Here is a 20,987-nt window from a genome sequence, read left to right on the forward strand (position 1 = left end):
ACACAAAACAGTTAAAAAAAAGGTTGGTTATAATAATACATAATATTAGATTAAAACATGCAATTAAGTTATGATTAAGGTTGCTTCTTCTTGCTTTTTACATAATACACGTTAGTTTATCCATTCTTTTTTACAATAATTATGATATGATGCCGCCTGGTGCGCCTACGCCGCATTCACTGTCTCCCGTATCCAATCCGCATTGGAGGCAATCTTGTCATACATGCGCGGCCGCTCCACACCCGTCGGTCCGCAAGCGATGCGCCAGGAGGAGACGCCAATGAGTGCCCATTGATTGGTGCCCGGTATGAGGCATTGGACGGGCGCGCCGGAATATTCCTCTTGCTGCAAGTGTATCAAAATTATTTCATAAATAATTAAATTACATCATTTAGCCATATGTAGATACATATGTATGTATGTATGTATGTATTTACATAAATAAACTTAGCACGCAACACCCTGTTTCCGACTATTGTGACGTCACATGACAATCGCGACATGCAGCGACGCGTTCAGCAACAAGCACAAAAGCAAAACAAAACAAAATATAAAATGTGAGTAATGCCATATCAACAATACAATAACAAGGCGAAATATGCTCTATCTCTTTCCCGCATGCAAGTCAAATGCAGAATAGCACGAGCGCGCGCGCACACACACACAAATAGCAAATGCTAGAAACATCCCTGGACAATGCGTGCTCTCTTACCTACTCAATAGGATAGGAGAAAAAGCAGAAGACAAAAACAATTTGCACCCAGGCCGCAGCTGCAGTGCTAGATCGAACAGGCTCTCTCCCTTTCTCCATCTCGCTCTTGCCTGCTGATGTGCATATAAAAGACGATAGCGCGCGCCAAAGCCCCGTTTATTCGAGCGTCGGCAGTGCAAGTGAACGGAACGAAGACTCATTCAGTATTAGTAGCAAAAGGAGAAGAGGAAGAAGGAATTAACAGTTAAACGCGCAGCGCAGGCGTCATTAACGAATTTCACCATGTTGGATATAAAAAACTGCCTGAAGATCAGCTATCGAGGCGAAGTGAGCTTCATCATCTGCGACGCGGGCAGCAGCTACGAGGAAATCATTAGCCAAGGTAAATTAGTTTCCTTTTTCCTCTTTCCCATCCAAGTTAAATGAATTTCCTCGATTCCCACAGTCTGTGCTCGCTTCCACATACCCGAGACGCAGCGGGCAGGCCTGATGCTGACCAATGGCCAGGGCTATGAGTTCGAGAAACACCTGTTGGAGTACTTTCTGGTTTTGTTCCCCTGCCCGGAGCTGCTGTTCCAGCTGCGCATCAACTGGCAAAGGCTGCGCCGTGCCCTCCTCGAGCCCGTCAAGCGACGGCGCTCCACGGGTGACTTAGTCGATGCCCATCCTCGATCTGAAGCTGGAGCTGATCCTACGGCGGATTATGAGGCGGTACCAGTGCATCGTCAGAATTGCTTTATCGGCGCTCTGCCCGGCAGCGCTCTGGCTGCTGCAGTGCGTCAACAGAGTCGCTATCTCCAGCAACGGCAACCACAAGCAACGTCCGGGACACTACGTCGACTCCGGCCGGAACAGCCGGAGCCACAAGCGGAACCCAAGCGAATGCGTCTTCAGCTGGCCAACAGTTCGCGACGATCGGCTCCCAGCGCTGGCCCCACTACATCCCTCCTAGCAACGGCAAAGCGCTCCATACGCATCTAAGCCAAAGAAGCAACTAGTCTGTCCCCTCAACCAGGACGAAATTGTATATAGAAAATCTTGAATTTTTTTTTTTTTTTACATTTAACATTAAGGTTACGGTTCCAAGCATATACATACATACATATGTATGTACATATGTATACTCGTACATACATATACATATACATAATGGAATGCAACATTGAAAAATATGAAATTAAATAATAAATATGGATAATAAAGCATAAAATAAATTAATAAATATAAACCCATAAAGATAGATATGTATGTATATAATCCCTATTAGTCAGTCAATTAAGTTAAAGTTCTTTACAGACAAAATATAAGACTTGAATCGGGCCCTTATACCTATAGCCAGAAGCAATCGGAACTCCAGCTGTATTACGGCCAAAGGGGCGGATTATATAATTAATAGATCGAGCAGAGTGTAGAGTAGATCAACTGTAAATCAACTACCACTATTGATCTCGGTTATAAATTTTAGTAAATTCTTGATTGGCTTTTCACAATTTCCCAAGGAGAAGAGCAAAAATAGAACACATCTCACATATGTTTCTAGCTCTTCAACTATAACGACAAGCTGAAGTCTCTCAACAGGTGGACAGAAGGACCCAATCGATGCCTATTTGAAGCTGGTGGAGCTATACGACGAAACAGAAAACTCTAAAAGGCACTCGACACTCCATAGTGCAGAAGTCTGGACTAGTCTGGTTAGAAGTAGTTGCTCTTCGAGGGAGCAATATCTGGTAATATCTCTAACATTAGGTGGAATGCCGAGCTGTGCGAACTGTACGACAAGGGATGGTTAGGTGAAGTCAAGGTTGAGCGTCAACTCCAGCTGTAGCTATGTTTTATACGGATACAACGAAGTAGAGGAAAGCCATGAGCGCGCTGGAAGATCCAAGAGAATGACTATATATCCAGATTCGGTATTAGCAGCCGACAAAGTCACACCTAGGAAAGGCTTGGTGGCTACGTTAGGGACGTTATTGTTAATTATCCATATATATGTATACATATATTGATAGTCATCCAAATCTCATTATGAGTTATTTTCCCCTGATTTGCATCTTCCCCAATAGACGTAGCGAACAGATCTCAACATGACATGAGACGATATATTCGAAATTGTATAATGCATGCAACTACTACGAACGACCGAATGGACTGCAAAACCCTCAATATACTCTCTTTGCACTTCGTGGGCGGGCATTAAAATAAATGGATGCATGGCCAAGGGACCGTCGTTATAACCGGAAGACGCTGTAACCATATAAGTTAGCCCAAACAAGTTTGTCTAGGGATCAGAACATACGGGCAGTATAGGCGGAGTCGTTATAGTCGAATGCTACTGTATAACTATTTCTGTATGAGGTTTCTCTGTAGCACTTACCGTGCAGTCGTATTTCTGGTAGGTGGCCTCCATGCACATGGAGTTGACCGTCGTTATGGAGATGTTTTCGCAGGGCGCCATGTCCCCGATCTTGAGCTGGACCCGCTGCAGATGATCGCGCTGGCGGGACCAGCCGAGGGTGTTGCAGTTCGTCCAGATTTCCTCCGGTGCACTGGGTGGCTTTGTAACTTTGGACGCCTGCGAGGCGGAGGATTGGCCGTAGTAGTTGACCTGTGGGGCGCTGTCTGGCAGCGGATAGGCGGCCAGCTGTGCCCGATGATCCGCTCCATCCGGCAACTGTTGCAGTGCCTCGGCACGTGGCATTTGGGAGGCGGCGGCCTCGGCCATTAGATAGTCATAGCCAATGTCTTCTTCATGCTCCTCGGTGCTGGCATCCGAACTCTCTGGCTGCTCCTGCTGCGAGGGTATCAGGAAGAACTGTTGCGTCTCCTGGGCCAGACGGCGCTGCGAGTGTGATGCAACTGGCGCTTCCAAGCGCTCGGCCACTGGGACATAGGCGCGCCGTTGCATCGGCGTTTGCTGCTGCTGCCGCTGCAGTGCGTCGGGCAGGCAAATGGGCCGCACGTGATCTGAGAAGCTGACCGGCGTCTCCAGGCGCACCAACGCTGCCGTGGAGCCCTCAACGGGGCTTTTGATCATGCCAATGATGCGACGTCGCTGTGTCCACGGCGCTTTCGCCGACAGACGCACTGCGCCCACGATGGCCATCCAGGTGGCCCTCGGCTGACCCTGGAAGCAACTCTCCGTGGTCAGTACCCAGTCCGGCGAGATGAGCGTGCCGTCGCAGACGTGAATATCCTCGCGGAACAGCGCCACCAGCCACGGCCAGTCGCCTGGCGCTGCCATCTTGGGCAGCGAAAGATGCTGCTTCGCATTGGGCAGTGCCGACTGCACGCCGCAGCGCAGATCGCCACAGCCCACATAGAGCACTTGTCTCTTGGGACAGTGGGTGCGTATGAAGCTAATCTCCGGCGCATGCGGGTCTAAGACGCGCACGTAGTCCGACAACTGTTCGGTGTCATTTTGCACATCAAAAATTTCCACAGATCTGCCAAAAAAAAAGATTAGTTGAAGAAATTAATAAGAAGCTTAAATTCCAATTTTCAAATTGATATTTTCATTTAAGGATTTGCCACCTAATCGTTAAATTTAAATGTGGCTTTGCCAGCTAGCCAGTCAGACAATGGCTTTGCAGTCCTGGATCTTGACCTTGCCACCTGATGGTTAAATTTAAATATTTAAATTAAAATAAGCCTTGCCAGCTCGCCAATCAGGCTATGGCTTCGCAGTTAAAGTTCATGGTGCTGCCACCTGGCCGTTAAATTTAAATATTTAAATGAAAATATAGCCGTGCCAGCTCGTCAGGGTGTTAATGATGTTGCCAGACAAGCGCATACAATTGTATTGCAGGAATTAAACATTCAAATGGTTGCACTCACTCATAGCCCAGCGATTTACATAGGGATTCCGAGACGGTCTGACGTACCACCAGCTTGGCATCACCTTCTAGACCCTCAGCGCACAGCTTGCCAACAATGCCCTTCTCGGAGAAGACAGCATAGCCAGCGGCATGGAAGCGCGGCAGATAGGGTACATAAGGCTCCGGCTGCAAGAGATCCGCGGCCAATGGAGCTATCGAAACTGCAAGGAACCAGACACAAGCTTAGCTAGATTATCAACAATTTGCCGCAGCAGCAACTTACGGCAATCCTTTTCATCAGCGCCGTCCGGGCAGTCGGCCTTGCCATCGCATCGCGCCTTGCGCGGCACACAGGCACGCCCACGTCCACAGTAGAGGGCATTGGGAGCGCAAAAGGCGCAGCTGCGCTCATCGGACAGATCTGGGCAGTCGGCATAGCCGTCGCAGAGGCGCGGACTCTGCACATTGCTCTGCATGTCGCCCACGCAGTGCGGCTTCTGCTGGCAGGATTGGGTGCCCGTCGACTCCGGGAAGCGTTCGCAGTCGAAGTGCTGGCGGAAGCGGGCAGGCAACCGGCCGCCACAGCCGGCCATGAACGCCTCACAGTACTCGCGGCAAATGGCACCGGGCGTCGGCTCCTGGGTGATGCCGTGGGACTCGCAGGGCGGCTGCAGCAGGCGGCAGACGAAGTCGTAGGCCTCGCGGAAGCACTCGCCGTCGACCAGTTCGCGGAACACAATGACATCGTCCACCACCTGCTCGTAGGTGGCATGCCCCAGCAGATTCGGATAGGTAGTCACGTTGTAGCCCACGTTGCGGCAGTAGTTCAGCTGCAGCGGCTCACAGCGGCGCGGCTGTGGTCGTGGTGTGGTGCTGGTGGGCTCCGTGGTCTCGTCGTGCCCGCCCAGCGGCGAGCTGGACATGATGGGCTCCTCGATTAGTCCAGTTGTCTCCTTAATGGTCACGCTCGCCACGTCCACCGTCATGTTGGCGAAGTGTCGCCTGTGCGGATCGCTCAGCTCCTCGTGGAACAAGGCCAGCAGCTCCCCGCTGCTGACGAGGCCCGCATACGGATCGAATATCATATTGAAGTGGACCACAATATTGTTGTTGTCCTCGCTTCTGCAAAGGAATACATTTGTATGGGATATCCGCTCAGGTAGTTCAAGCTGATCTCTTACCCATCCAAGGCCAGAATCTCGCTGCCTTCATAGGCTTCGCGCAGATCCGAGCGCCGCAGCGTCAGATTGATGCGTTCCCGATAGTCACGTGCCTTGTGCTGGAAGCGCAGCGAGTTCTGATTGGCCAGCTCCATGCTCCACTTGTCGTTGAGCACCATGAACTTGCCGCGGAACACGCGATCCGGCAACGGCTCCGGCCGGAAGTAAGTGTCTGCAATGGAAGGTCACATTAGCTGAGGCACTCGCTTGACCTGGCTTGGCTTGGTTACTCACAGCCCACGTATACAAAGGCGCCGGCCACCAGCAGAGCGATGAGGAAGCCGGCTATCACAGCGCATCCGCACTTCTGGCTGTCGCCCAGCTTGCGACGTGTGAACCGTATGTCCGAGTCGGTGGACAGCACGGACTCGGACTTGCGGCGCAGTCCATGATGCGCATGCGTGTGACTGTGGCTGTGCATGTGCAGGTGATGCTGTTGCTGTTGCTGTTGCTGCTGTGCCTGGTGCAGCTGATCCGCTCCAGCGCCAGCCCCCACTCCAGCCGGCACAAGTCCGTTGCCATTGCTGTGAGAATGATGGGGCTTATGGTGTCGCGTGCAGCGTGTGTTGTGGAATACCTTGGGCGGCTGAGAGGCAACTGTTGTACCATTGCCATTGCCATTGGGATTGGGATTGCTTTGGACGAGGCCCTAAGAGCAGACAAAATTGTTATTTACTCGCAATTAGTGACATGACTATAAGCCGGCGGCAAGATTTCCAGCGGCCACGGACGACTGGTCAATGACCACAAAAGCGCCTTAAAATTAAACACGCTGATTTTGCGCCAAATCATGCCGTTAAATCAACCAACGAAACGAACGCCAAAACACGCCAAGTGCCAAGTGCCTTGGTAATGAATGAATGCACTTGAGCGCGTTAATAATTGTTGGAATTTTATGCTGTTCACTTTGCTGCGGCACATGCAAATGCACTGCAAACGCAATATTTGCATGCAGCAAAAACCAAGGAAGCGACGCCTCGCTTTAAATTTCATTTTTCGCAAAATAATTACGGAACCAATTTGCCTGTTTGCAGTTGAATCTTGTTTGAAAACGATAGGCGCTTAAGTACAACTATCTGGCAACTTTTAAGGATCCGTAGGCTGGCAGCGCCTGCCTAATAAAATTGTCTAACTGCCATCACTAACCAAGCATATAATTATGTTACAATTACGAGAGGAGGATGTAGGCGACAATGATGAATGGGAACGACAAGTATGAATTGCTGGTATAATCAGATTGTCTAACTGCCATTTATTTCATTTAGTTAATTTAGCTCAAATTTTCAAATAGCGTACTCTGTGTGGGAGTGTGCAGGCGACACTGATAAATTACAACTATCCGGCAACGTTAAAGGATCCACAGATTGCCAGCGCCTGCATAATAAGATTTTCCAACTGCCATAACTTGAAATAGCGCACTACGTGAGGCGGATGCAAACGACATTGTTGAATTGCAGTCAACTGGCAACAGACAAGGATTACAAACCTGACAGTACCTGTATAAGAAGCTCGTCAACTGTTCACAATGTTAAATGTGCATCCAGAGGCTGGCAGCGCCTGCATGCCACACCGAATAATTGAAACTACTTGGCAACATTCGAGAATCAAAAGGCCGGCAGCGCCTGCATAATAAGCTGAGCTACTTGCATCACAATTGGTTCATAATGTTCAAAACGGACTATATTTAAGAGAAAGAGTCAGAGAGAGAGAGAGAGAGAGTGAGGGGGAATCCATGCGGTCGGTTATGTTGCAATTGTGAATGTGCTACGGTACAGAGAACATACAAACACAGTCTATGCACATAAACACAATTTAGAAAATTAATTAAAACGCAAGCTAAGCAAAATAATATAGCGTCTGACACGACGAGAGGGCCGAGCCGGGCCGCGCCGGGACAGGCTGGACCGCTGGCGGTAAACAGGTCGCGGTGCGGCCTACTTTTCTCTGCGTGATGCTGCCGCTGAAGCCGCTGATGCCGCTGCTGCCATCGACATCGTCATCGCCACCGCCACCGTCAGACGCGTGCACAACGTATGTAGATATGAAGCTCCACATACACATGCGCACATAACAATAATAAACTAAATGAGCAACAACAAGCACAAAAATGTAATTAAACTTTGCGCGCTAAGAGAGTGCGTAAATGGTTTCCTCATTTCATAATCAACATCTGCGTTTATTGACCATGTCGCACATTAAGAGATTCACACACACACACACATACACATACATGATAATAATATGGTATGTGTTTGTATGTTTTGGGTTAACTTATTAGCGCCATTTGCATTTGTCTGTTGCAATTGCAAAGCGGCAGCAGCAGCAGCCGCCGCAGCACTCGCCACTCTCTCTGTCTCTAGCCATCTCTGTCGCACTCTTCCACCACTTCACTCACTCGAGCTCGCTTATTAATGTCAGTCAGAGGAGTTAGTCAAAAGTCACTCGGCCGCATAACGGGAGCAGAGAGCGCGCACGTGCAAGCAACTCATGTTACCTCACACACACACACACACACACACACACGCACTCTCACTCACGCTTGTTTCCTTCTTTCTTTTGCAGCTTTGGGCTTTTCTTCTCTTTAATTATTGCACTTCATTGCGCAAACGAAGTTGTATGTATGTATATATACATATATATACACACACACACACACGTGCCAACATATTAACTATGTATGTATATATTTGATTACATTTCAGTTTAATTACCTTCCAATTGGATTTGCCGCCATTTGTTTGCATCTCCTTGCTTTTGTCTTTGCTGCTATTTCGATTGTTGCTGCAATTGTTGTTGTTGTTGTTGCTGTTGCTGCTGCTGTTCCTTTTGTCCGCTGCTGCTGCTGTTGCTGCCACTGCTGTTCCTGATGTGTTTGTTACTGTTGTTGCCGCCGAATTGCTGCCGCCAATATTTTTGTCCGCATCGCGAGATTTTTTGATCTGCAAAATGACAAAAACCAAATTTAAAAATAAAAAAAAAACATTTATAACATAGTAAATTTACAGATCTGGTAATGGCGATAGCATGCACGCGGCCAACAGGTGCTAATTGTACAAATTTAACACTCCAACCGGACGACCGTTTGGCCAACGGGTTCGGGTTCGTTAAAGCCATGACTCAAGCTCAACCTTAAGACAACTGCTCCAGTTAGCCTATGCGTATGTGTATGTGTGTGTGTGTGTGTGAGTGCGTGTGTGAGTGCGTGCGTGCTGTTTGTATTTCAGTTAGCATGCCAAAAGATTACAAACATAAGAAATATACATAAACACATACACACACTTACATACATACATATGTGTGTATGTATGCATGTACATTCGACTCCAGCTATGATGGCCCATAAACGAAGCCAATGTCAAGCGATCAGCGCCCTGAGGCGACATCGGCAGCGACGCTGGCGCCAAAAAGAAAGAAAGTTGCGGCTGCGTTTCCCTTGCTCATCTTTTCGTTTACCCACACACACACACACACACACATACATCTATACATATGCACATATTAACATATTTCGGCGTCGCTGCCGTCGCTGCTGCTGAACTTTTATTTTCGATTCGGCAACTTTTACTTTGTCTCATGTTATGTGTTGCTATCAAAATTTCGTATCAACAATGCCCGAGCGACACCAAAAGTGGCAGCGGCAGTGGCAGCGGCAGCAACAACCTATGCCACGTTTCGTTTTCGCTTTTCTTTCACAAGACTAATTAGGAAAATTCATTAAAATCCACACACACACACACATGCACAGATGCACACACGCGCCAGCATGAATGCAGCTTATAAACATGTTTGATCGCAACATGTTGCCGCCGCACCGTGGAGCACCCAACATACTTCAACTCTAAAAATTTCATATTTAAGCCAGCTAACTAATTAATGTTGATAAAAGAAGAAACTAAATATAATAAAATAAAAGCAACAACAAAACATGTAAATTCCCGCATATTCATATTTATTTATGCATGCATCTGAAGCCGTGGGAATTGTTTACTGCTGTCGCCCACTGTGTATTCGCGCTGCAGAGTTGCCGTATCGTCTTTTGGGGGACACCACCACCGCCACCACTAACAACAACAACAACATGGATGAGAAGAAATATATAAAAAAAAAAACAAGCAAAAACAAAACACTTTCATTTCGCTGACGACGCTGCCGCATTTTTATTTTACTGTTTTTTTTCTTCTTCTTCTTCTTTCGCCTTGGCTTTGCATTTTTGACTGCAGTTGGCACAAAAATTCGCTTTCGCTGAGGAACCAGACAAACAACAACAACAACAACAACAACAGCAGCAGCAACAACAACAACAACGGTAACTGCAATGGCGACAAATATTGCAAGCGATTCGAATTGCGCTTCTTCTTCTTCGCCTTCGCCTTCTTCTTCTTCTGCTTCGGCTTCGGCTTTGGCTTCGTCTCCCAATGACACTTGTCAATGGCAAACGAGTTCGTGGCCTAAGTCTTTTGAACTCTATTGCACGCTGCACTTTCACAGCCCGCTCCTTGTTGTCAAATGGCCAAAGAGAGGAGGAGGATGAGGAGGGGGGAGGGGAGTGGGCAGTGGGTGCAAGAGCTATTGCAGTATGACCTCCCCATGCCACAAACGAAAGTTGCATTATTTTCTTCTTCAAATAATGCTGCCAAAGCAACAATTTCAATGCGCTAACGAAATTCTATATACGAAATCAAAATATATATAATTGTATACCCTGGAACCCATTGTTAATGGGAAGCAGAGCATGATGATTTTGCTAAAATGTATGTGACAGACAGAAGGAAACGTGGTATACGTATATATATGCATAATAAGGGCAACGACCTGAGTATATTTAGTCCTGTCTGCCTGTCTTTCCACTTGTCCCTGCGTTTGAACGTTTCATTCTCAGAACCTGCAAGACTCTAGCTCTTGAAATTTCGATTGAGGTCTTTATACATACACGCGCATACCAAGCTTATTTCATATAGTCGATAACTATTCCCTTTTCAGTGTTATCGATAAAAAGAACATAACAATCATCATAAAAATATATCTCTTACATCTACAAGGCTATTTATAAATATAGATTCTAAATTTTATATATATCCATGACCATTTTATACAACATTGATTTCATATATCACACAATGTGTGTGTATGCAGAAAAGAAGCGAAGAATGATTGAAATATCAATTATTTGTAGAGCTCAGGAAATCTTCTAATCGAGGAGCCTCATTTGAAGCAGTTTTACTTGGATTTTCATTGATTTATATCTCATATTTCGAATTATGTCATACTTATAATTTGTATTTTCATTTAGAATAGTATTTATGTATAGATATAAGCTAATTGGGGTCAGGGTAAATGTTTACAGTTAGAACTAGCAATCGCAAAATATTGATATTTGAATATGTATATTAAGCTGTTTTTGGAACGACTGAATGAATATTATGCAATCGATGGACTATTGTTTTTCTCTTACACTCTTAATGGGAATGCAAATATCTTGGATCTTTTATTCATAATCGGTAGGTGAATCAATCCAAATATGTTCGTGATTCGCTTTACGGAGTGAAAGACATTAAAATATAATTTAAGATATACATATATACAATATACACTATATATACTCGTTTTTACCTCTAAAAATGTCGAAAATACAGTTTTAACTGAATTACCTGAATTATATCTGCGATATCATATTGATTCGAGTATATATTCAAAATTTCAACTTTCTGGGATTTCCAAGTTACATGAACAGGCGATTAGCCACGCCCCTAGTGAACAAATCGAGAAAGCCTTGACACTTTATAATTACAATGTTACAAATTTCAAATACAAATGTTTTGCATTCATACGGACAGATGGACAGACGGACGGATATTGCACAAAGCCAATATACTCATTTCACTTTCGTGATTGAGTGTGAAAACTGCATAAATTAATTATAGATTATGTAATACTTTTACCAAAGAAAGAAAAACACAAATTATACATAATTATAAATGAAAAAAAAAAAAAATCTATTAAAAATCTCATCAAATTTTAATTGTTAAATATAAGAGCTTTGAGCTTGGCTCAATTTAATGCGGAAATCAGAAGTTTGCATCTGTATATACTTATGTATGTATATACGTATATATATATATGTTATATGGCAACGATGGCATGTATAAGGCAACGATTCAATTAATAATACTTCGTAAACTTTTGGTATTTGGCTTAATTAATTGGCTCAAATGAAGCTGAAGGCGAGATGAATAATTAGATAAGAGGATTTTCGACTAATTTGATATAGATGATTTATACCAAATAGTCACAGCTATTATTATATTATTATATAATATTGTTAGCTAGTTATTAACTTTTATTTTATTTAAAAACTAAAGACTTTCATACTCTATTCCATATATGTTTATAAATATTTTGAACTTTGTTGTCATTACACAAAATATTTCTAATAGAGAAAGAAATAAGAAGATAAGATGTGAGAGAATAAGCAAATGAATAGAAAATGAAGTTGAATGAATGAAGTAGAGGAAGAGAAGAAGAAGAGTCACAAAACGAAGATGAAACATAAGAGGAAAAGAAAAGAGTTTCGCATCAAGCTAAAAATAGTTGGATTGGAATTTGCTTGTTGAGAGGTAACCACACTTTGGAGTATTTATGAGCAATTTTTAAGAAGAAGAAGAAGATGAGAAATAAATTTAATTAAAGTCCAAAATCAGACTAGGTTAATTTTACGCAGATCTTGAACGAGCTCAACTGGAATACATTATTATTCATGATTCGTTTTTAAATTTTATAAAGAGAGGATAGAGAGAAGTAAAGAAGAAGAAACTAGAGTAGAGGGAAAGAAGAATTAGGAAAACTAGAAGCGTAAAGTAGAAAATATTGAAGTAGAAAAGAATAGAGTTGGGTAAGGTAAACGAAGAGAGAAGAATTTAGTAGAGTAGGGTAAACTAGAAAAGATTAGAGTAGAAAATATTGGAGTAGAGTAGATGTCAATTCTGACTAGATTCGGGTAAGCCATGTCGAACGAGTTTTGTAAGGAAAGACTTTCGATAATAGGTTGAGGGCTTTACAGCTATCGATTAATTTAATTTAATTTTTTTCTAAATTGCAATTATTAGTCAAAGCTGGTATACAAGATTATCTCTATTCTTATTCGATAACTCGATAAACGATGCCTATAATAGTACAATCTTTAATATCAGCCGTCGGTATGCTGCCAGATATTAAAGTTATTTAAATATTATAAGTACAAATAGCAAGTGATTCCTCAACAATTACTGAGGTTATCGATATTCATGTATATCGAAATTTGCAGTTATCGTTTCACTTAAACTTGAGTCAATTTTCGTTACTCAATTGTTTTTTTTTTTTTTTTCTTTTTTTGTAAAAGTTTTCGAATTAAATTTATCGATATGCTGTCATTTCAGCTATCGTTAATCACAGCTTCGATTTGTCAGCCGCGCAGCTCTAACTGGATTCCCATTGGAAAGTGCATCAAAACGGAAATCGTGAAGAGGCAACAGCAGTTTGCCACGTGCGGCAGCTGTGGCAGTGACAGCTTTTCTTTAATTTCCCTTTAAGCAAACAGCTGACGTAGCCGCTCGCTGCTTGTTGCAGCTGCCACTCCAATCGTGACGAATTAATAACGGCGACCCCAAATGGCGAAAGCGCCAAAAATGTTGCACAGTGCACACAGTTGCAGCGGCTTTAGCATGTCTGCCTGTCTGCTGCCACGCCCCCAAATGCGACGTGCGTAATTGAAATTGGGGCTGGAGCCGTTCGACGTGACTGGAAGGCATCAGCAAAGCGCGAAACAGAAACAACAAACACAAAGAAAACAACCAAAAGAAACTTTGATTTTTCCAATTGGATTTTGGGTGTGTGTGCTAAAACTAGAAAACTGACTCATGCAAAGCTAACTGAACTGGGCATGGCCAACGGACACCCACATACAGTCACACACATGTATACATACATACAAATACATATATGTATATATATGTATATTCGTATATGGCAAATCAAAATGCAATGCAACAAGCTGCTCATCGACGCTTTGGCCTCGTCTGCCTTTTGGAGGTCTCTCACGGATTTGCCTTTGCATTCAAATGAAGTAGAAAGTTCTTCACCCACAACAACAACAACAGCAGCAGCAACAAATAAGAAAAATGCTAAAATAAACTCTAAACACAATTAATTGAAATGCCGACGGGCGCTTTCTCAACATTCATCTTACTATTTCACTGTTTATCATTCAGAATGTGGCACGAGATTCGGTGGGTGGAAAAGCTTATAAGAAAGATTCTTATAGGCAAATGATCTACATACAAACGAAAAAAAAAATATACATATATAATTAGCATACAAAGTTCATTGAATTCGCCAGTTATGGCCAGCGCATATTAAACAGATCATATAGCAAAGATCACTCTTATACATTGAGAGCTAAGCTGAATTCCCAAACAAAATATGCTGCTTGAATTCCAATTGGAATTCACGAGCCTAAGCACGTTAAATTAGTCGCCACTTATTTGCATATAAATATAAACATACATATGCATACGTATGCATGTATGTATGTGTGTGTGCGTGTGTATGTGAAAAGTAGAACAGCAAAATCACCTATCTCCAAAAAAGGTTACTTTAGGTTACTTTAACATTTGCTGCATGTGCAAATGCAATGTGCGCAGTAACTATAATATTAAATGGTCTAATTTCAGTTATGCACATGATGTTAAATCTTAGGTTTATTTGATTCACTTCTTAAAAAACTAATTGTAAAACAGACATATTTATATATACAAAATTTGTTTATTCAACACGTTAAGCCTGTAGAATATGACGTCACTCTCGACAAAGGACAACGCGCTTAATTTGCGCAGCGCTTTGCAGGCCAAATTGCATGAAAAAGAAGGCGCAATAATTAATATAGGTCTCTCTTTTCTACAAACACCTTCAACGGTGAACTGCCTAATGCCCAAGGCAGAGGACAGAGAAAGATAATAACCGTTCTTTATTCTCTTTCAGTAGTTGTTGTTGTGGCTGCAATTGTTAATTATAGACAAAGTATAAGAGTAAAAGCTCAAAGGCTGTATTCTACTCTCATATATCAGCTAAATGCTGAAGTGCATATGTATGTAAATGTGTGTGTGTGCTGCAACTGGAAAGAGCTTAAATGGTAATGGAATACATACATATACACATATGTATGTATGTATATGTATATACATACGTAAGTAATAGTATGGTACCTATAGAAATCAATCAATTAAAAGCAATCCATTATTTAATTGTTATCCAGAAAAACAGAGTTCGACACACACATTTATTCACGTAAATTATATGTATGTGTGTGTGTGTGTGTGTGCGTGTGTGTGTGTGCGTGTGTGTGTGTACATGACGTCTGGAAACAAGTCAAGGTTGTACCCAATCTTTTAATGGATTGCTCGCCACCCAAACATGAATTTTAATTTCCGCTGCCAAATTTTGCATTGTTAAATTAAACAAAAGTTCATTAGTTTTTGCACACGATTGCAGCAGGAAAAGCCAAACGAAGAAGAAGACGCGCAAGACAGCCAAAAAGCGCAATTTATACAACCAAATGGTCAGCGACGCCAACGCACTGCGTCGTCGTCAACGTCGGCGTCGACGCAGTTCAAGGCTAGGCTGAGGCTCAGCGGTGCGACTGCGCTCGAGCAAAATTTGTGTACGAAAGAGGAGAAATGTTAGTTGGCAAATAGGGCGGCTACAGAAATAATAAAGCACTGCGAATCGGAATTGGAAAGTAAAGGGCGCAGCGCCACACACACACACATGCACACATATCACAATTGAAAGGAAATTCAATTTTAAATCCATTCTCACACACACACGCACAGGCAAAGATACAAGCGTAGCTGTGGGCAGCGGTGCGGCGTCGCCGCTTATAAAAGTCATAAAATGCTTGAAGCCGACATCAACAACAACAACAACTACAACAGCAGCAAAGCTGATGAACAAACAACCCAGGCGCTACCAACGAATTGTGCTACTTTCTTTGCCAGCAGCCGCTGCCGCTGTCGCTGTCGCTGCCGCAGCGCTGTCAACGTCTTTGTTAAGTCTTTGGAATTGCACATGATTTTTGTTGGTTTTGTCATTATTGTGAGCTATCGTTATTGTTGTTGCTGTTATTGTGCGGTTGCCTTAGCTTCTAATTTATTTCAATGACATTTTTTCAAATAAGAAAAATGCAAGCCAGCCACAAAACGAAGTAGGCTCCACAAGCCGCAGAAAGCTGCTGTGCTGCTGTTCTTTCTACAGCAGCCAGAGAAAGTTCATGCAACTGTGTGAGTGTGCACGTTTATGTGTGTGCGCCATTAGCGATCGTTTAGCGGGTGGCCAGACTGTGATGCTGCGGCAGCTGCCATGAAAGGTCACTCAAGCTGCTGCTCAACTTTAGCACTCGAATCAAGCGTCAATTGCGTTCAAATAGAAAAGCTCAAGTAATAACGGAGAATGACTAATACATACAGACAGACATACATATGTATGTACATATGTACATAGAAATAAGTACAGCAAACAAGCTATTATTATTTTTCTAGTCTCCGTAGCTGCTGCAGTTACTTTACTAGTTTTTTTTTTCTTTTTTTCTAATGTTGCTGCTGTCGCTGCCATCGCTGCTGCTGCTGTCGTGTGGCATTTGGCAAATGGCAACAACATTTTATTTTGTTGTTGCTGCTGAACCTGTTGCAGCACATGGCAGCCAATTGTGAGTAGAAAACGCGTTGATCTGCAGGCTAGCTAAATAAATAATAATTTCTGACTAGACGTTGCGGCACTAATACACACACACACACACACAACTGCAAAATCTACTCTCACTCTTCTTTCTCAGTGTCTCTCTCTCTCTTTCGCACTCTCACATTTGAGTTGGCAAATCCTTGAGTAAAGAGCGCACATATACGAGAGCATTTGAAAAGGGAAATATCTGGGATTTCTTAGGCTTTTGTATAAGAGCTTTGAATAAACAGCGTAATCAGTAGCCAAATGTTATTTTAGGATATTATAAGAGCTGTGGGGTGTGAGGTGTGAGAGTGGGTGTTATGCTAAGGCGATGACGATGGCGTCAGCTTAGCCGCTGGCTGGGCTTTTGGTGATTGTGCAAAAGAAAAAAAAAACATAGCGGCAAAACCAAAAACCAACAACATACATATATAATGGCAAAACCAAGATAAGACTGGCTTTAAACAGACAACTGAAAGTTGTTGCGTTTTTTTTTTTTTTTTTTCTAAGCCAAACGAGTTTGTTGTTGTTGTTGCTGCTGTCGCCGCAATCACTTTTGGCCGTGCGAGTCTTTAGAGTCTAGACTAGACTGAATGGAATGCTTTGCCCATGCATGTATGTATATGCATAAGTGTATGTAAGTATGTGTGTATGTAAATATGTGTGCATGTAACATAGAGATACAAATATCTATATCGCGACTTAAATTACAGCGACCGATCACAGGCTGCAAATTGCTCAATAGGCAACAATAGCAACAACAACAATAGCAACAGCGCACGCCCTGCAACAATAACAGAAGGAAAACAAAAACGAAGGCAACAACAACAGAAATTTTTGGTCAGTGAAAACCTTGGTTCAGTTGCCGCTGTCTGTCATTGTTGTTAATGTTAACGGCGACATATTTTGCTATGGAAAAATTCTCACCGACCGCGGCAAAGCCAAACAAAAACCAAAGAAAAAAAAAAAAGAAAAAAAAAACAAAGCAATAGCCAAAGTCTCTCCCAACTTCATTTCACAAACAACAAATTTTAGACATGGGCATTAAGTTGGTTGTCAAAACAACAGCAGCAGCAGCAACAGCAGCAATTTTGCATTAAAATAGTTGCAAATTATAATAACAACAGCAACAACAACAGCCACAACATCTGCAACAACAACAAAACGACGTCAACAACACACGCAGCAAAACTTTTGATTTCTTTTGATATTCATCAGCAACAGCAGAAGCAACAGCAACAACAACAATAAATAGAGGCGGCAAACGGCCATGCGCCCAGAGCAGAAACAACAACAACAATAGTAGCAGCAGCAGCAGCAGTGTTACCAGCAAAAGTAAGTTACTAAGGCAAATTGGTTTATAACGGGACGAACTTTCACTGACTTATGGATGCTGCTGCTGTTGCTGCTATTTCTGCTATTTCTGTTGTTGCTGCTGTTGCTGTTGCTGCTGTTGCTGTAGCTGTTGCTGCTGCTGGCTGTTGTCCATCGGCTTACTGCGGGGCGTGCCAACAGCGATCAAACTTTATAATTTGCATAATTTTTATAAACAGTAGCCAGCAGCAGCTTGATAAATATCGGTATGTACCAAAAATACCACAGAAAACGTACCTAGAAAAAGGGTGTACCAAAATACCAAAAAAGAATGGAACAATTGCATATATAGCGAAAATATATGCCGAGGGATTGAAAGAGGGCGTACCCAAAATATATGAAGGACAGAATGGCAAAGAGAATGTTAATATTATGTACCAAAATCAAGAAAAATAGCAGAAATCAATGAATTAAATAGGGCCTATCAAGTACATCCTCAAAAGAGGATGGAAAAATAATGAACGAAAAATTTTGAGAAATTATGTCGAAAGCTTAAAAATAAAGGCATACCACAAATATTATGAAATTTACCAAAGGAAATTATAGAAAAATGCGTATTAAAAAATATAGGGTAGAATTATATTTCACATATCGAGAAAAGGATGGATTGCAAGGGAACGCCAAAAATAGATGAATGTAAAAGTTGAAAAATTAAAAATGCGGGTATAACAAAAAACATCGAGAAAATGTAGCAAGTTGAAAAAATATCGTATTCAAAAATAATATTTTAAGAAAATAATTGTAAGATTTAGATTAACCAGAACGACTTATGTACCAAAAATAATGTAGAAGAAATACCGTGAAAAAAGGACATACAAACGACAACGTAAGAAAACAATAACGGAAAACCTTCATGATATGAATGGAAAGACTATGTAAAATATTTTTTAAAGTACCGAGAAATGAATGAAGTAAAAAGGTATACCAAATAAAAAAGCTAGTGAAAAGCTTTTGTCAAAAATATCAGGAAAAGAATTGAAAAACAATGCCCAAAACAAGTAAAAAGTAATGAAAAGCAGTATGAAGTAAAGATAGTAACAAAAATTCACTGGCATTAATGGAAAATGTATGTACCAATAATATCAAAAGGATGCACCAAATACAGGTAGACGTGAATTAAAAATATCAAGAAAATGTACCTTTAGGTTTTTAGGAAGCCCAAATGAAGAAAATCAAGAAAAAATTCTAAAGCTGATAGTAAAAATATTATGAGAACATAACTTGTTAACAGTACTAAGGAATACAAAGAAAGAGAATGAAAAACTAAAATATCCATAGATGGAAAAAACGTGTGCCAAAAATACCAAGTTAAAAGTGCCAAGAAAAGAATAAAACAAAATTAATTACCAGAAAATGTACCAAGAAAAGAATGCGATAAATTGAAGTACCGTGAATCAAGTGCCATTAAAAACAAAAAACAACAAATACATTTAAGGAATTATATATACAAGTAATATATATATTTATAATACCATTGACACATTTGATTAAAATGCCATCAAATGTCCCATTCCGTAACAGAAATGTGCAGTGTACCCTTGTATGGCAAAAAAAAAGTCCCAGTTTTGGTACCATATGGCAAACGAATCACATGTATGCACACGCATACGCATGCATTTACACCTACATGCATTCGTATGTAGGTAAGCATACGGATCGCATGCATTTGGAGCATAACATAACAATTTTAACTTGTGCTGTGCCGTTACTTTTGAGCAAATTAGCTTGTTATCGATAGGCCTGTAATATTATAAGGCACTCCGATTGCATAATCGGATTACGAACTACAAATATGACAAATGGTTAGTTCATATTTGAATGGCGCTTTAATTTCACTTTTACTTTTGTCTCTCATTAATTAACATCGTCAAGCAAATTTCCAATTAGGTAAAATGACAAAAGCGAATGGAAGAGCGTTTAACAGAAACTTAAATGGTCGAGCTGACGGGCAATTAATGTTGCGTTTAGTGATTAAGCGACTTAAAAAATATAATGTTAAGTTGTTAGATATCAGAATTGAATTACCTGGCTGTTGCTGCAATAGTAAATGTCCGACATCCTGGAACAGCTTTGGAAATCGTGTGTTATGGTAGTTGGCGTCTCTTATGCTCGACTCCAATTGGAATGATGAACATGACCGCGTTCCCGAGTGCCGCGGCAGGTGTAATTGTTGCACACGGTGTAAAGGTGTCACCTGAGCGCAATTGCAAGCGATACGTTTAGCCACTTGCGCAATAGATTGTGTTGCCTCTCAGGATCAGATCAGATCAGATCCGGATCAAATTATTCGCATGCTTCTGCCCGTACGTACGTATGCATGTACATATGTATTTATATGAATGCCAAACAAAACAACAATAACAAAAACAAAACAAAAACACAACAACGTGTGGCTGCACTTCACGCTTCGTCTTGCAGAACACTCGATCGCCACCGCCGCCGCCGCCTTCTGCTTGTGCTTCTGCTTCTTCTTATTATTTGCTTTTTTTCTGCTTTTTAGCAAACGAGAGCGCACGCGCGCCTTTCCCAAAAGTAAAGAAAAACAACGGTTTAACGTGGTGGTACGAATCGAGCAAGTGGGAAAGAGAGCGCAACAAAGATTGGATAACTGCTGACGATTTAGCGCGACAAGCAACCGACTCTGGCCGCGTTTAAAAGCTGACTGTCTTCGAAATGCGACAGCCCGCAGCCACTCGCAGCTGAGCAACTTCTTCGACGACGCAACCGCAACGAAAGTTGTTGCAACCAGTTTGACGGCTGTGGCCCATTCAGACTGTCGGCCCGGCTGGCAGGGGGAATATATGGGTGTGCGGGCGGTCAATCAAGCGGCCGACCGATTAGCGCAAAGGACATGCGCTTAAGCCGGCGATTTATGGTGAAAATGAATTATTGAAACGGGTCGCACCTGTTATGCGGGTGCAAGGACGCTGGCCAAGAGGCAAAAGCAACAGTGTGACAAAGTTTATTTATTTTTTGAAGTTTTTAAATTGCTTAGTATAAAAGTTACAAATTTCATTATTGATTCAGTTCCACTTGGTTCGTGAACTTTCTTATCGTTCACAATTTGACGTGTTATCAGTGTTATTTTATGAACCTTATATTATAGTTTTTTATTTA

The 20,987-nt window shown here is 42.2% G+C and overlaps 2 protein-coding genes across 2 annotated transcripts; one reads left to right on the top strand and one right to left on the bottom strand.

The window, feature by feature from the left end:
- Nucleotides 1-63: 63 nt before the first annotated feature.
- LOC108618767 (uncharacterized) lies at nt 64-20,875 on the bottom strand. The gene is made up of 8 exons (XM_018014898.2): nt 19,896-20,875; nt 8,459-8,686; nt 5,982-6,396; nt 5,709-5,919; nt 4,811-5,649; nt 4,547-4,748; nt 3,087-4,155; nt 64-345 (listed from the first exon to the last, which is right to left on the bottom strand). Exons 1-8 carry the CDS (start codon nt 19,926-19,928, stop codon nt 166-168), a joined length of 3,177 nt encoding a protein of 1,058 aa, XP_017870387.1. The 5' UTR covers nt 19,929-20,875; the 3' UTR covers nt 64-165.
- Nucleotides 437-1,952, top strand: Corp (Companion of reaper). The gene is made up of 3 exons (XM_018014931.2): nt 437-557; nt 626-1,094; nt 1,158-1,952. Exons 2-3 carry the CDS (start codon nt 995-997, stop codon nt 1,691-1,693), a joined length of 636 nt encoding a protein of 211 aa, XP_017870420.1. The 5' UTR covers nt 437-557; nt 626-994; the 3' UTR covers nt 1,694-1,952.
- Nucleotides 20,876-20,987: the final 112 nt, after the last annotated feature.

Source organism: Drosophila arizonae, chromosome X (assembly GCF_054131065.1).
Source record: "Drosophila arizonae isolate 15081-1271.41 chromosome X, UAZ_ARI_1.0, whole genome shotgun sequence".
Taxonomy (NCBI): Eukaryota; Metazoa; Arthropoda; class Insecta; order Diptera; family Drosophilidae; genus Drosophila; species Drosophila arizonae.

Coding starts and splice junctions, on each gene's coding strand:
- Corp (XM_018014931.2), top strand. CDS start 995: ATGTTGGATATAAAAAACTGCCTGAAGATCAGCTATCGAGGCGAAGTG. Junction 1,095..1,157: donor CGAGGAAATCATTAGCCAAG/GTAAATTAGTTT, acceptor CGATTCCCACAG/TCTGTGCTCGCTTCCACATA.
- LOC108618767 (XM_018014898.2), bottom strand. CDS start 19,928: ATGTCGGACATTTACTATTGCAGCAACAGCCAG. Junction 8,687..19,895: donor ACTATTGCAGCAACAGCCAG/GTAATTCAATTC, acceptor GTCATTTTGCAG/ATCAAAAAATCTCGCGATGC. Junction 5,920..5,981: donor CGCCTTTGTATACGTGGGCT/GTGAGTAACCAA, acceptor CTTCCATTGCAG/ACACTTACTTCCGGCCGGAG.